Source organism: Mesocricetus auratus, unplaced genomic scaffold (genome assembly GCF_017639785.1).
Source record: "Mesocricetus auratus isolate SY011 unplaced genomic scaffold, BCM_Maur_2.0 Super-Scaffold_100003, whole genome shotgun sequence".
NCBI classification, from domain to species: domain Eukaryota; kingdom Metazoa; phylum Chordata; class Mammalia; order Rodentia; family Cricetidae; genus Mesocricetus; species Mesocricetus auratus.
The window spans coordinates 93,353,094-93,369,455 of record NW_024429188.1 but is presented as its reverse complement, the minus strand read 5'-3'; the positions used below and the strand labels follow the sequence as shown (position 1 = coordinate 93,369,455).

General features: G+C 37.1%; 1 protein-coding gene across 4 annotated transcripts in view; it reads left to right on the top strand.

Moving 5' to 3' along the window:
* Nucleotides 1–16,362, top strand: part of Tenm1 (teneurin transmembrane protein 1) — a 789,988-nt gene that overhangs the window by 426,635 nt on the left and 346,991 nt on the right. For all 4 annotated transcript variants that reach the window (XM_040744566.1, XM_040744568.1, XM_040744567.1 and 1 more), the window contains one exon: nt 4,789–5,029. In XM_040744566.1, coding sequence (XP_040600500.1) covers nt 4,789–5,029 — 241 coding nt within the window. The remainder of the gene's footprint in view (nt 1–4,788; nt 5,030–16,362) is intronic.

The window sequence follows — 16,362 nt, the reverse complement described above, 5'->3', positions numbered from 1 at the left end:
TTTTGAAAATGTTCATTGTTCCCTTACTATTGGGGGATTCTAGTGCTCTAGTACAGTTAAATGTAAGACAAAAAGAAGCTGTAGATGAATGAGGAAAACTGCATACAGCTGAATATCACATGCAAATACATAAAATGGTCATATGAATACATACAACCCAACTCACCATGTGTGTTAGGAGCTTTGTCTATGCATATCCGTCATTAGAACTACTGTCCTAGTCAAATACTCCTTCTAATATTTTCTAGCAACTTACTGTTTGAAACCTTTCAACACCCATTTTCATAATGCAGATTTCAAATATTTTTGAAAGTAAAATATTTTACTTGATTTGACATTCCTTTCTTTTATGTATAAAAATGCTGAAAGCACTGACTACTCTTCCAGACGACCCAGATTCAATTCCCAGCACCCACACAACTGACAACTATCTATGACTCCAAGATCTGATACCCTTACACAGACAGCATGCAGGAAAAACATGAATGCTCCTAAAATAAAGATAAATAAATTATTACAAATGTATACTACCGCTCTTACTAAGTCCCTTTCTTTAAATATGCCACTCGTAATTTGGGTGTGTGTGTGTATTGTACTCTGTACTAATTCTTCTATTGCCATGACAAAAATAGAGGACAGAAACAATTTAGGAAGGGGTTGTTCTGTCTTACAGATCCATGGGATATAGCCTGTTAATATGACAAGGAAGGCATAGCTGTACAAGTAGAAGGTGGCTGGGCACATTGCTTTGACAGTCAGGAATTATGGAAGAATGAATAATTTAGCTCAGCTCCCTTCCCCCTGTTCATTCAGAACAGGGTCCCAGCTGAGAAAATGGTGCCACCTACACTGAGGGTGCTTCTTCATTCGAAAACTAATATTGATACTCTTTACAGATTGCCCCCTGGCTTGTCTTTTCCATGATTATGGAGCATGTTAAGCTGACAATCAACATTAACCATTACATTCGCCAACATAATTTTTCAAGTATTTTCACATATATAATTTTCATAGTGTAATGAATTTTAGAAATGAATGCAATACCTTATAGCAGAAGTCACTGTGTATGTTAATGAAATGTAAGAGGCAAGACTTCCTAGCAGAGATACTGTAATTTCTGCTGATTGTTTTTGCCTAAAAATGATTCATATTAAACATTGTCTGCAAAATGGGTAGGAGCAGATGCATACCACCTTATTTCTCACTTACCTTTTGGAGAAATAGGAAGTGCTGTTTCAATTGCATATACTCCTACCAGTAAGTCTGCCACACCTAAAATACGTTCGATACAGTTTAGAGAAATTTCCTCACTGAGAGATTATTTTACCAAGTTGTTTTAGGACCTCAGACAGGAAATTGGTTCATTTCCAAGTATATTACGTGAATTAGACCTTACCATCCAAATACTTAATTTACTTTTGGAATGCTTTAGAAGTATGTCTCGACATTGGTATTTACATGATCACCCCCTCACTCAAACCCACCCTGGTTTAACTCTTTCTCTTGGGCAATGGATTGTATGGTTGCCAGAAACATTTGGAAGTGCGTGTATGTTACTAAAATATGATGGAATTAGTGCTCTAGAGTTCCTGACACTGAACACTAATGTATTTTTCATTACTGTTTAATTTTGGGAAATCCCATTTCATGGAGTCCAAGGATTAAATTGCTTCATGTAGAAGGGACAATTATACCCCCCCCATCTTTTCCTGAGGTGACAAAGAGAAAAAAGAACAAATCTGAGATCATTTGCACTTCATAAGAGTTAAAGTCTGCATGTAGTCTACTAAGAACAACTTTCCAATATTGTGAAAACATTTAACGATAATATTAACAATAGGGAAATCTCTGAAAATGAAATGTGAGAAGAAAATTTCATAATAAAATTGACTAATATATGCATATATGTATATCACTAAAATGTGCTCATTTAATTATAAATGTACATATATCAATATATACATATAATTTAAAGGTGACTGTACATGACAATTCTACTTGCAGCAGAAGTTCTATGATATCATGACTGTACTTTTGAATTAAATATAGTTTTATCACTACTTATAATAGGTTACTTAAAGGCATTTGAAGGAAACTCAGCAAACAAAAAAACTAACTGATCTTGAGTGAGTTTCCTTTAACAACACTACTGGATGGGAACTTTCTTTTTAATGACTTCCTTAAAATAAATATCTGTGGTATAGACTAGTGAATATCATGTGTTTATTTGAAGGTGTTCTAGCCATGAGCTTTCAAATAGACTTTCCTCTGTCTGGACAACCACCATGCCTTCCTTTTCCTTTACATCATTAAATCCTTTCTTGCTAAATTTGTGTTGTGTCAGTATTACTCTTGACACATTGTGAGAGCATTGCTTAAAATGCCTCCTTTCAGATAGTATAGTTATTACCCAGAATCCTAAAAAAAACTACCTCCAAGGAAGAAACATGCCTACTTATGAGCATACCTAACTTTGAACAATCAACTAGATATTCAGCATATACATCAGAATGATATCCAAAGAAAACACTAAAGTAAATTCTTTAGGTCCTATAAGTAAATCAAAATCATTTCTATCAGTAAATCTTTTGGGTCATTGCTTTATACCAGAATTGTGCTCAATGCTCTATGACAGATAAGAGAAGTAGAAAATGATACTTCACTAAGAAAAACATTTTTTTGAGGAAAGACAAAACACATGGTCTATCAAATGAAGGCCATGGTATAGCAACCTTGAAAGCTAAACTTATATTAAGAACAATGAATGCTACAATTAGAGGAAAGAGTCACATTTAAATAGTCATCAGCATACCATCATCATCCCAATTTTACATCAGTCAACTTAGACAAAAGTATATTACATTAAATATAATAATCAATATTATAAGTGAATAGGTCAAGTTTCAGCATGAAAGAAACTGATACTAAGCCAAGGTTGTCATTCCTCTAAAGTCTGTGCCATTTTATAGCATCATGACACACAATATCTTCCATTCTGTGTGTTTAGGAGTTACAGAAGTTTAAGAAGGAAGCAAACACATAAACATACATGAAAATTTCAGAAAAATACAGGAAATTCTGTGCTTTAGAATCATAAGAAGGAGGAAATTTTATTACAGATATCTGTAGTAGAACACTGGCCTGAGAGTTGTGAGTTTTGTTCATGGTTTAACTATCAATTTTCTTTGTCTCTTAGAGAAATTTCCCATCTGTAAAATGGTCTTTTGTATCCTAGCTCTTTATGCTTCCTTGGGTCCAAAAATGCAAAGCATATTTCTGTCAATGATTGTGCGTGTGAATACAAAAAATTTTAAAATGTTGATGAAAGGGTTATGGGATTTGGGCTAAACATGGAGTGGAGTCCAGGGGTAATTTAGGAAATTCATGGAGTGTTTTAAATATATAAGCATAGTTGAACACCTAACAGAATCTGTAATAAAATAATTGCTATCCCTTACCCTATCTGTCTTTTGTACAATTCATACATTTATAAATTGAGCTTATTTAAAGGTGGAACCACCTGTGCTAGAAAATCGAGCCAAGAATTTGTCATACTCTTACTCCTGGGATTGTAATGTTTTTGTTTTTTTTTTCCTTTTTTTTAATTTGAAAACCAAGCCAGTGTCTTTAAAATTCATGTCTGAAGTGGAAGGACTGAAAGAAGTGATTTTTTTCTCTGATCAGGAAGTGCAAAGTGGGCCTCAGAACACACCAGCTAAGCCCTCTGTTAGACATTGAAAGCCTCTGGCATTTTTCTGCTTTTCAACTCTGTCATTGGGGAGGTGGGACAAAGCCATGCCGTCTACAAAGTTTATCCAGAACGTGCTGGTGTTACAAGCAATCACTTGACATCTATTATGTTTCTCCTGTGGAAGAGAGGTGGTTAGCCGCTACAATAGTGATTTCTTTTCAAAGGGCTTTAATTGGGGTATTTCTCCTGGGCCAGATTCTAACTAACTGTCTTGATATGTGCCTGCCAGGACAGCAGTGGAAAATTACACAATAGCAACATCAGGAGTCTGAAGACTGCTGTCCCTATTTGCCCTCTCTGCAAACAAGCAGGAAAAAAGTTTCCCCACTGTTGTCTAACCTACTGTTAACTTGGCAGAGTTCCTAAAATGGTGTGGCAAAAGGCAAGGTGTGCACCCTTTGCTCTGCATGGCTGTGGAAATGCGTATAGTAAGGAGAACAACATCCTCTTGGCTGTCTTTTTACAAGAAACACTCTGAGGTGTTGGGCTGGTGTACAGATTAGTTTCATACAGTTGAGTTACATACTTGTGAGCTATTTTTCTGAAGTATGAATTTACTCCTGTGTAGGAGGCTAGCATCCTTTCCTGGGGTAAGTCAGAAGGTGGCCTCCTATTTTTATTTGAAGTGCCGAGTGATTTTCCTCGCAAAGAATTGTGCCTCTCACTGGTATTTTCTGAAGTGAGATTTTTTTGTAACTGATGGAAATCAGCTCACTTCTGTTCTGTACTCTTATATCTCGTTGATGATTTATTTGTTCAGTAGCAGAAACTATGACAAATTGTGTGAGGCAGCCTCATTACTTTTAACTGGTATATTCCTGAAGAATTTACATGTAAATGCAACTATAAATGTTTTACATTTCATAAGCTTGCTGCACTTGCTTTTGTAAGTTAAGTGACATTTTTCAGATTGAATGAACTTCAAATCCAACCCCCCTTCTCACAGGTTCTGTTATCAGTAATCCTAGTAGGTCTGTCATGCTGTGTTCTCAAAGTGGGAGAGTAAGTCTTTATTTGCTGTTTTTCTTCTGTTTTAGACATGCAAAGCAGCCCACACAACCAGTTCACCTTCAGACCCCTCCCACCACCACCACCTCCTCCGCATGCCTGTACCTGTGCCAGGAAACCACCTCCCACAGTGGACTCTCTTCAAAGAAGATCAATGACTACCCGCAGCCAGCCTAGCCCAGCTGCTCCTGCTCCTCCAACCAGCACACAGGATTCAGTTCATCTGCATAACAGCTGGGTCTTGAACAGCAACATACCACTGGAAACCAGGTACTTAAGCTATTACTCATCCCACTAAACTTGAATGTTGACAGAGGAGGACTCCACTAGTAGTAGATCTGCAGAAAAACACAAATATGCATCACTATGCACAACCAGGTGGATAAGTAAAAGGGCAGATCCTGTCACGGGCACACAGGAAACAATGGTTCAGGTACAGTCACAGGCATGGACCAAAGCATGAAATTACAGATGCGTAAGTAACTTATTTTTAGACACCCACCAAAACTGGAATGAAGCAATGATCTGAACTGTCACTGAGCCTCAATATGAAAATCAATTCTGTTGTGTTTCAAGAAAGTATAAAGTTATAAAAAGAAAGAGAGAAACAAAGAAAGAAAAGACAGTTGTAGGAAAGTGGTCATTGCCATGTTATTTATTATAAAATCACTTGAAAAGGAGGGTATCTTCTAATAGTTCAGAAAGAATTTGCCTTATGAAGGTGAAATGCACATGTAAATTGAAAATTGTGTTCCAGTAGCATGACATTTTAAAGGGAACTAAGGCACTGTTTTGCTGTCATGTCACACATTTGGGTTTGAGAATTCACTCCCTAAGATTTTTATTGTAAGTAAAGCTCTACTCTACAGTTCTAGGTCCTTTGACTATGAAAGCACTAGCACTAGAGAGGATTAACTGAGAAATCACTCACCATTTCCCATCATTCTTTCTTTAAAAATTTGCAGCTTTTGGAGATGGTAGTATAGCTCAGTGATAGAGTACTAGCCTGGCATTCAGAGGACCCTGAATTCAATCCTCATCACTGTGTGCCCAAATGTTACTTTCTATTAACACAGGAAAACAAAAACTAGTGAAACATAACATTCTGTTGTCAAATTCCAGGGGCTCCTGCTGGCTTTTTTATGTCTTCATCATTTTAGAAAGACAATTTTATGTAAACAATGCTGAGAATATATCAGTCAATAAACAATGTCTGGCATGAACTTCTATCATTATATCCTATGGGAATCATAACTGAAAGGGAGTGACTAATAAACTCACATTATGAGGCTTTCCTCCTTAGTAGCATATTAAATTAGAGGGCATCAGCAAGTATAACCACTTCCACTGAAAGTGCTGTGGCCCAAATCCAAAAAAATTGTATCATTCATCACATACTAGATTAAAAAGGTTTATAAGCCTCTTCTTTTTGCTACCTCCAATAGAAAATACAACAGTAGTAGTCAGAATCTATAGTCAAGACAGTACATTTAGAACAGTACTAATGATAAGGTTTGCACATTATTCTTTCTTATTGAAAACTTCATACAGGTATATAATGTGTTTTGATAAAATCAACCCCGTATTCCATTCCCATTCTTTTCCTTATCCCCCTACCTCTTGTTCTTCTTTTTTATTTTAATTGAAGGGAAAAAATTAGAAAGTGGGAGAAGCAAAGAATAATGGAAATCTACTGGGACAGGAAAGATAGTTCAACTCCCAGCAGCTAGGTGGTTTCCCACAACCATCTAACTCTAGTCCCAGGGGATTTGACACCATCTTCCAACCTCCTTAGGTACCAGACATGCACATGTTACACAGACATACATTTGAAGCAAAACACTCATACACCGAAAATAAAAATAGCAAATTAGAAGAATTGAAGAAACATGTAAATATTTGTTTTCAAAAAGAGGTAACTCACTCATTTTTCTTTTGACTCTTCTGTGAGGCTTATCATAGCTAAGAAAACAGTATGGTTAACTATCTGTTCTGTCAAGCAAACTCAGTCCCTTCTTCTAGGATGACAAATAACAGGAAATTTGGAAGGAAGATGGAGATAGGCTGAGGCAAATTGAGAGAGAAAACTATTCTTATTTGAAATGTACATCTAGGCATGTTTGTACAAATTGCACCCACGGACCTTCTGTATCTGTGCAAGGAATGTATTAATTGGTCTCAGCTTCCTACGATGTGGAGGCAAACATAAGTTTTCATGTGAGACTGAGGAGAGAGCCTTTTTAGTCCACTCGAAAATATATTCAGCATCTGATAAATGAAATTAAAAATACCTAGATGCCTTATCAGCCTGATTAACTAGAGCTTTTCAAATTTATCATTGAAAAATATTCATTTCACACTTAGTCAATAAAAGGTAAGAGTGAGTACACAATAACTTATGCACAAGCTGGATAATAAGACCGCCTAGAACCTTAGCTTTCTCCTTTATAAAAATAAATATAAAATGTCTTCCAGACATAGGAGCAAGCACTTATGTGCTGGCTTCCATGCTGAGGGTGCCCCTAAAATTTCCCATCATGATCATGCATTAAAAGGAACAAACTAGTATAATATAAAGTGGTCATACACTGTAAAACACTTTACAGATTTGAAAGGTGACGTTGTGGTCACCTGCCTCTGTGTATCTCCAGTAAGGGAACTGATTAATAACTGAAATATTCCATTCTACCTCAAACAACTTCTTGAGAATTCTTTTTGAACCCAAATCTTCCACTTCTAATACGCCCATTATTATCCCCTAAGTTTAAGGACTCACCAAATAAAACCACTCTTTCACCTTTCACTATTTGTGAGTCCTGATGCTTTAATCAAAATGCTTCCCCAATTAGTTCATGTGTTCCTCACATTTCTGGGTTCCAACCTCCATTCCTGACAACTTCCTTTGAAACACATCCCACTTCGCCCAAACAGGTCTAGGACATAATCTAAGGCTCAGTGTAGTCTGGTTCTCATTAGTTCCTCTGGCTTCAGGTTTCCCTGAAAAGGACACATTTTCAATTTGACATTAGTCCCTGGAAACTCAGGAAACACTGGTCACCACTCAAAGAGAGGGCAAAGTTTATAGACAGATAGCTTTTGGGCATTGAAAAACAGAAATACTGTGTGTTTTTGTTCCTATCTTTGCCCAATGACTTGTTCTTGCCATTGGTTCAATGTTTATTTTGTCTACTACAGTATCTGCTTCCACCTCACTATAGAATTCCATATATAGCTGCTAATCACTCTCACCTTATTCCATTACTAACGGCTTCATTTCATTGTGTCACTAGGTTCCAAAGCCTGTAAAGGGGATTTTGATTAGCGCAGTTCATTTCCATTGCACCACAATTTAAGCTTTTTGCAAACCATGCCAGTTATTTTCTCATTCCACTGAGACTAGGGTCAAGAAGTATATATTTTGCTGTCATGCTTGTGTAAATCTGCAAGATGGTGAGATATTCAACCTCATTTTCATGTAAGTCACGGATCAAATGTATATAGGACCAGAATATGGTCAGAGCTCTCCGACGTGCCACTGGAAACCCTTCTGCAAGGCTATCTGTGCTATCAGGCAGCATACAGTTATTAATATACAACCCACATTTCTGCATCTTACTCAGAGACAGATCATGAAAGATCTTGTCAGATGTCTTGTTGATATATAGATACAGTGTGCCTATATTTTTCCTCATCTGCCAATCTAATAACTGCTCAAAAAGGGAAAAATTTACCTAACATGAGTTCTTTTAGGTGATTTATACTTTCTTCTTGCAGTTTCTATCCTTATAATTTTTACTAACTGCTCAAAATCATTTTAATAGTTTGTTCTACCTTAATCTCATGATGTTTTGTACTCTGCCCTAAGAAGCCTACATGTTGCCTGTCTGCTTTCAAAACTTAAATCTATGCTCACCATCTCCAGTTCTCTGCCACATATTTTTGTTGTTTTTTTCCATTTTTTATTTTAGAAACAATGTCATTTTACATACCAATCCCAGTTTCCTCTCTCTCCCTTCCTCCCATCCCCCCTTCGCCCCCAACCCACCCTCCAACCACTCTCCAAGGTTAGTGAGGCATTCCAGGTGGAATCATCAAAGTCTTTCACATCTTTGGGGGAGGGGCTAGGCCCCCCTTCCATGTATCTGGGCTGAAATAGTATCCCTCCATAGGGAATGGGATCCCAAAGTCCATTTGTGCACTAGGGATAAACACTGGCTCCACTGTTAGAGGTACCATAGACTTGTCCAGGCCTGCCAGCTGGCACCCACATTTAGAGGGCTTGATTCGGTCCAATGCTGCTTCCCCAGCTTTACTACTAGCATCTCTGTGCTCTCACTAGGTCAGGTCAACTGTTTCTAAGAGTTTCCCCAGCACAGTCTTGGCTCCTTTGCTCATCCCTCCTCCCTCCTACAACGGGATTCCAGGAGTATGGCTCAGTTTTTAGCTGTGGGTGCCTGTTTCTGCTGGATGACGGCTCCAGGATAGCAACCAAGGTACTCATCAATCTCATTATAAGGGAAGGGCATTGTATGCCACAGTCCCTGAAATAGGTATGCAATCCAATCCATGGAAATTCTCTCTCCTCTGGTATAGAATATTACTGTATTTAGAATAGTCAAATGCCAAAGTCCAGCTTCAGCAGAGTTCAGGTCCCAAAAAAGGAAGTGTGGAGTCAGCAGAGGAAGAAAGGAACGAATGTATCTTAGGGTTCAGCAGCTCTCTCTTTCAGCCAGAGAGTCTCTTTGTTTATATAACATATTGACTACATAAATCATTTGGCAAACACCAGAGTCCCAGATCCCTATTTTACTTCCTCATTAAATGTCCAGGGTAAAAAAAGCAAAGTACAAAACAGACAGTCTTATCTGAAACAACATCTTTGGACAGCTTCTGTCAAATAAGGAAGTTGCAAGTTTCTTAGGGTCTGCAAAGTATAGGACCTTCTATTTTTATAGCCAGTGTCTAGGCTGGCTGCCCATATGGTTACAATATGTTAGACAGTCTGAAATTAATTTTACCTTAACCAAGTCATTTGTAGAATATTTGATGTTTTCTAAAATGCAAGTTTTATAAAATACTTCATAATAAGCATTTAACGGTCTGATTGTAGAACTTTTCTGTTCCTCAGTTTTATAGTAGGGGCCTGTTGTTTTCATATGCTCCAAGAAAGATCCTTGTGTCTCATTCTTTTCCCATTGTCCCATACCATTCTTATTCCTTCTATATAGGTTCCAGTATAGGGCAATGGATATACTTGTGACATCTTGTATCCAAAGCTAAGCAAGAAATTTCTCAGAATCTCCCCGACTGGTACCACAATCCTTGGGGCACGAGGAAGACTCTTTCTTCTGTGACTCTCCTTTCAGGCTATGAAACCCTGTCTTTAAAGTTTCCCTCAGGAACATGAACATATTTCCCCAGGGCTTACATATGCAGAAACTCCCCATTATGCAAACAACTCTTCCTAAAAGTGAAAGCAAAACAGAATCCCTTTGTGAAGGTTTGTTAAGCAGCTTCCTCTGAATCGAAACTCTCGAGCCTATGTTTATGCCATGCCTGTGCCAGTCAAATACCTTTGAGTATGTACAACTCTGTGTGTGCATGTACATATATGTGTGCAAGCATATGTGTGGCTGTGTGTATGAGTGTGTGTGTGTATGTATGTGTGTGTGACAGAGACAGACAGACAGAGAGAGAGAGAGAGAGAGAGAGAGAGAGAGAGAGAGAGAGAGAGAGAGAGAGAGAGAGAGAGAGAGAGAGAGAGGTCAACTCAAAAACTCAAATATCACTTCTCTGGCACCATGTACCTTGTTATACAAAGCAGGAAAGCAGGTTCTTCTTTGGCCTGGGACTTGTCAATTTACCTATTCTGACTGACCAGCATATGCTAAGCATCTACATGTCTCTGCCTCCCCAGAACTGGGGTAACAAATACACACCAAGTTGCTTTGCTTTTATTTTATTTGTCTATTTGTTAATTCATGCAATATATTTGATCATATTCTTTCTCCTCCATGAATTCCTCCCATACCTACCCCACCCAACTTCTTGCTCTTTCTTGTAAAATAAAAAAAATCAATAAAAGCAGCACACAAGAAAACAGATTCTGCTTCATGTTGGCCAACTGAGCGTGAAGTCTGCCCTAGAATGTGCTTGATATGCCCAGCATCAGTCCATCAAAGAAAGCTGAATTTTGTTCTCCCAACAGCTGTCAATTGCAAATAACTGGCTATTTTTTAAACATTGAGTACTGGAGATGGAACTTGGGTCCTTGTATTTGCATAGCAAGCACTTATTAACTGAACTGTCTCTCCAGCCTCAAATACTTTTAATGAACCTCTGCCCAACTTATATTTTAATGTATATTTATTGATGCTTGTTTGCCATATATAGTGAATAGATCATTTTTGCAGAGTTCATCTTACTCTACATATATTTTTAAAAAAACAAACAAACTTTACCACAATCCTTAGTGTTTTCTCAAGTCTTGGACTCAGTTTGCACAAGAGAATTCTTGACATTGTTTTCATTACGCAATCTTATACCTTTGTCTCTTTGATTTTCGTGCCCTTATTTAGGAACATGTTATTCACAGGTGAAACTAAATGAAGACACACAGATTTTCTAATCTCCATTTTAAAGAGTCTTACTTAGGATATGAAACCCTATATAAACACTTTAAATAAACATATAATCTCAAGATAAAATAATTTCTCCCTCAAAATATTGCTATCATCTATAACCCAAAAATTCCTCTATATTTTAGCTACTTTAGCCTTCTTGGATGTGCAGTCTTCAAGAAGTTGAGTTTACTGTATATTTGTGCTTAGGTAAATAATACAACTAATACATGACTATAGAATATACTCACTTCTGTTCACTGTATCATTCTCTTAGTTCTCTTATGACACTTTTATGTTAGTATTAAAAATTAACAGGCATTTTTTTCATCTGGACAAATGCCTCATTGTAGACACACACAAGGCATGTGTCCTTGCATACGTTACTCCACATCACTGTGTTCCAGGTTATCATTTGTACAATAAGGGTAATAGTAAAACCTGTTTCATGAGGTTAAGGAGGGTGGTGTTTTAATTAAATAAATTAAATTTGCAATGTTCTTAAAGCAGCCCTGAATCCGGGAAGCATTTGATAAATAGTAGCAATAATCACAACAATAATAATAACACAAGGACAGATTCTGCTTCTTATTCCTTTTCAATTTCTTTCTTCATCCAATTAAAAATGTTTCTCTACCTCATACATTATTGTACTACCTTTTTGGCATGCTTTTTACATAAAATACAGACTTCCTTCACTATATTCCAATCCTTAGAGCTGTACTTTTATGATACAAACCTATGAGGCTTAGTGACACTGCCTTGTATTCAATATCTAGAACAGTTTTAGGATGGCTACCTGCCTTCTGTCATTCAGAGAAACAATGCCCTATCTACCCACTACATTCAGAATGCAGTGAACCTTTCCTTTCTCAGCTATTTTGCTTCCTCGGCCCTTTTCCCTCCTCTTCTACCTTTCTCTTGGTAGTGACAGTACCAAATATTTTTGGATGGACTTATCTTTTTCAACCAAAAGATGTGCACATTACCAAAGCTAAAGAGACTTCATGATGTATTTAAGCATATATGATTCAACATCCCTAGACTTATGTTGTCATGGGCCTAGATAAATTACTAACCTCCATCAGCCTCAATTTCTCTAAGTGTATATGGAGAAAATTACAGGCCTTTCCTTGTGAGTTTGTCTCAAGAACTGAATGAAAAAAATATGTAAAATATCAGCTCAGAGCCAGGGACATAGAAAGTATGAAATAAATATTATCATTTTCAATTCAGTTTAAGATCCTGGCATGAATGAGATGACAAAGAGAGGAATTCAGAGTGACTACAGTTCAGAGAGCCATATTAGCTTCAATCTGTTCTAAAAACATCAACTATTCACACATATCTCTGAATCTGTGGCTTACTGAGCATGTTTTGCCAAGTGAGGCACTCACTGAGCACTTACTGATCCTGGTTGTCTGTGGCTACTCCAAGGATTCCTATACCCCAGAACCTTATATACTAGTATTAGACAAAACAATATTAACTAAAAGTGTAGCAATGCTCCATGCATATCGTTCTTGGTCCTCATGCACACACTGCTTTACTACTTATATGAGGAGCACCCATGCAGTGGGTACTTTTATTGTCAACATCCTCAATAGAAAAATTAAGAAATTAATAAACATAGAAGTTAAAGAATTTTGTGAAACACCACAGAGGTAGGAACTAAAAAGTCTATGTAAGGATTTGAATGTAAGCTATGGGTTTAAGATATTTCACTGCAAATCACTTCCTTTCTATGACAGTTAAGGTAAAACAACAGGAGTAACAGTTTCATAATAATTTGTGACATCTAGGTAATCCCAAAGTAAAACTACTTGGAAGCAGTTTCCCTAGCCAAGGTGGGAATAGGAGAATAGCGATGCCTGAGGAAAAACAGAAGCTTCTGTAATGGAAAAAATAGCATAAAATCACCTTGTTCTCCTATTACAAGGTTTTGGGTTAAAACTGGAAGAAAAGGCATTCTAGAAGGAATACATCACAATCATACTGCATATTTGCCAGTCATCTCTTTAAGTTATAGTAGCTGCTACTCTTCCTGTTATCCTTACTTTCCCCCTTCATAGCCATTTGACCCTATTTGACTATTTGACCAGTTTGTCAGTTATGTAGGGAAATCTGTTCCTTCTGATACTAATGAAAGATAATAATTGTGGAACCTCAAAGGTATGACTTTTAAACTATGAACAAGAAAAGAAAGTGTTAGGTTGAAGTTCCTGCTGTTAAACTTCTGTATTTACTTAATTTATCAGGGGACCAGCACATAAGTATACTGTAGACTGAACATTTTTTGGTGATTTAATTCTTCTATACAAAGTCTATTTACTTCCTGTCAAATTAACTTCCATGTCAATGCCATCACATGGTTTTGACCCTTTGCCATTTTGATGAAAGCCATTAAGATTAGATTGTAAGCCCGGCGGTGGTGGCGCACACCTTTAATCCCAGCACTCAGGAGGCAGAGGCAGGTGGATCGCTGTGAGTTCAAGGCTGGGCTGGACCGACAGTCTCGAAAACAATACAGAGAAACCCTGTCTCGTAAAAACCAAAAAAAAAAAAAAAAAAAAGAGTAGATTGTAGAAGCCACTAGATCTAGTGATGAATTTCATTTTCTTTTCCATAGTATGACCAAGGGCAAATTGTGGAATTTTAAACCTCAGTTCTCTCATCTTAAAAATAGGTTCCTGGATTAGTCCCATGCTGGATTGCGAGCCATCAGTCTGGGGTTCAAGAGCTACCCCTTGTTCAGATCAGCTGTTTCTGTGGGTTAAACAAGCCCAGTCTTGACCCCTTTGCTCATCAGTCTCCCTCTCTGTCTCTGGGTTCCTTGAGTTCAAGTGTCAGTGAGGAGGCCTAGGCAATTTATGGGGCCTTGGGTAGTAGTAGATCAGTGTTTATCCCTGGCATACAAATGGACTTTGGATGCCCATCCCACAATGAGAGATGCTCTCTCAGCCTGGACTCTTTGGGGAGGGCCATGGCATGCCCTGAACAAAAGGACAGACTATGGACACCCGACATGGAGGACCTTACCCTCCCTGGGGAAAGGAGTGGGGATTGGGGGAGGGGAATGGGGGGATTGGTGGAAGGGCATGGGAGGAGGGGAGGGAGAGGGACCTGAGATTGACATGTGAAGCAACCTTGTTTCTAATTTAAATTTAAAAATAAAAAAGACATAAAAAATAGGTTGCTAGCATTCACATCTACTGTGACAAGATTTATTTTAGAACTTATATGTGATTTGCACTCTTCTTTTAGTTTTCTCTAGCTTTCCAGAATCCCTTCCCGTTTTTTTGCTTTCATTTCTGTATGTTTCTCAATCTGGTCCACACATTCTTTAAGTAAATGTGGCCCAGTCAGTCTGTAATATCTGGTTAAGTGGTCCTTATTTCTGTGAAGACATCTGAAAACTAATCCACAGCCCATAAGGTACTGGGATATTACCTTCAGTTTCTCAACATTTTCATGTAACTTCTTCTTTAAGGACATTTTTCAGTGTTATTGCTTCCCTTACCTATGTTCTTTCATGTCTCTCAAGTCAATTTCTTAACTCAGCTTATAGTCTTTTACTCACTAGAATATTTGCTAGTTCAAGACCATTTAGTTTATTTGACCTGCTCCTGGAAAGGTAATTTATTTATTTGAAATGATGGTGATAGACATTAATCTTGGTCCTTCACCAAAATAATTCTTGTTTAGAGATTTGCTGTTAGTTTTTCTGATGTTAGGGAGAACATGTGTTTAAGAACAGAATGGCCACATTAGCTAACAAAAGCAAACTAGAATCACACGATAGAGTCAGAAGAGTAGTGGAAAAATCTATCTAATTATTTTTATCATATTCTGACAGATGGCTGTAGCTTGGTGTGATAACTGCCTTTATTGACTTTGGACCCATATGACACTTAAGTAGAATGTACATGGTTATTTTTTAAAAAGAAGAACAAGCCGGGCATTGGTGGTGCATGTCTATAATCCTAACACTCGGTAGGCAGAGGTAGGTGGATCTCTGTGATTTCTAAGCCAGCCTGGTGTACAGAGCGAATTCCAGAACAGGCTCCAAAGCAATACAGGGAAACCCTGTCTCGAAAAAACAAACAACAAAAAAAATGAAGAACAAAAACAATTGGTGAACAAGATACTGGCTGACAAATACTAAAAAGAGAAATGAAATACATATGACTAATGCCTGTTATACTTCTAGAACTAGTGTCTGTCTTGGGGAAATAAGAACATTTGAAAGAAATGTTCATTAACTGTGATGACAGTATTATAAATATACATGAAATAATACCTTTTATATATTAACCCATAAATACAAGGTATCTAGTGTTAATTATAATTCTTTATTATATAGAAGCACTAAAAATCTACCTAAGATTTATAAGTAGGATATTTGCAGTAGAAAAATAGATTTACAGGCATACTTTTTTCTTCCAATAATGAATAAAGGAAAAAAAGCTTGGAATGTACATATTCAGTGCTTAAATTCAACAATACCTCATGCTTTAATCCTTGAACAGCACTGGGGTTAGCCAAATCTGTCTTCAGCCACAGATTTAAAGATTCATTTTAAGACAGGAAAATCATTCTGAGAACTAATCTATGACCTATAAATCCTGTTTATTACACATAAACAGGAATCAACCAATCTTTTCAGACTATAATAAATGATAAATATCAAAGAAATTTAAATAAAGATAATTCTTTATTCCCAATATATTCATTAGATATTGGGAGCAAAGTTTTAGTAATAAAAACCAGCACATTGGAATTCATTGTTATAACATGTAGACACTTTGATGGTAGCAATATTAAGCATGCTTTTTAATAAACTATTCTCGGGTTCATCTCAAAATAAAACCATAAGTAAACATAATTTGTTATATTTTCTAAGGAAAGGAAAGTTCTCCCAAGATGATAGGAAAACAATTTTACATGGAGATTTATTTAGCAATCCAAATGTGAATGTAAACA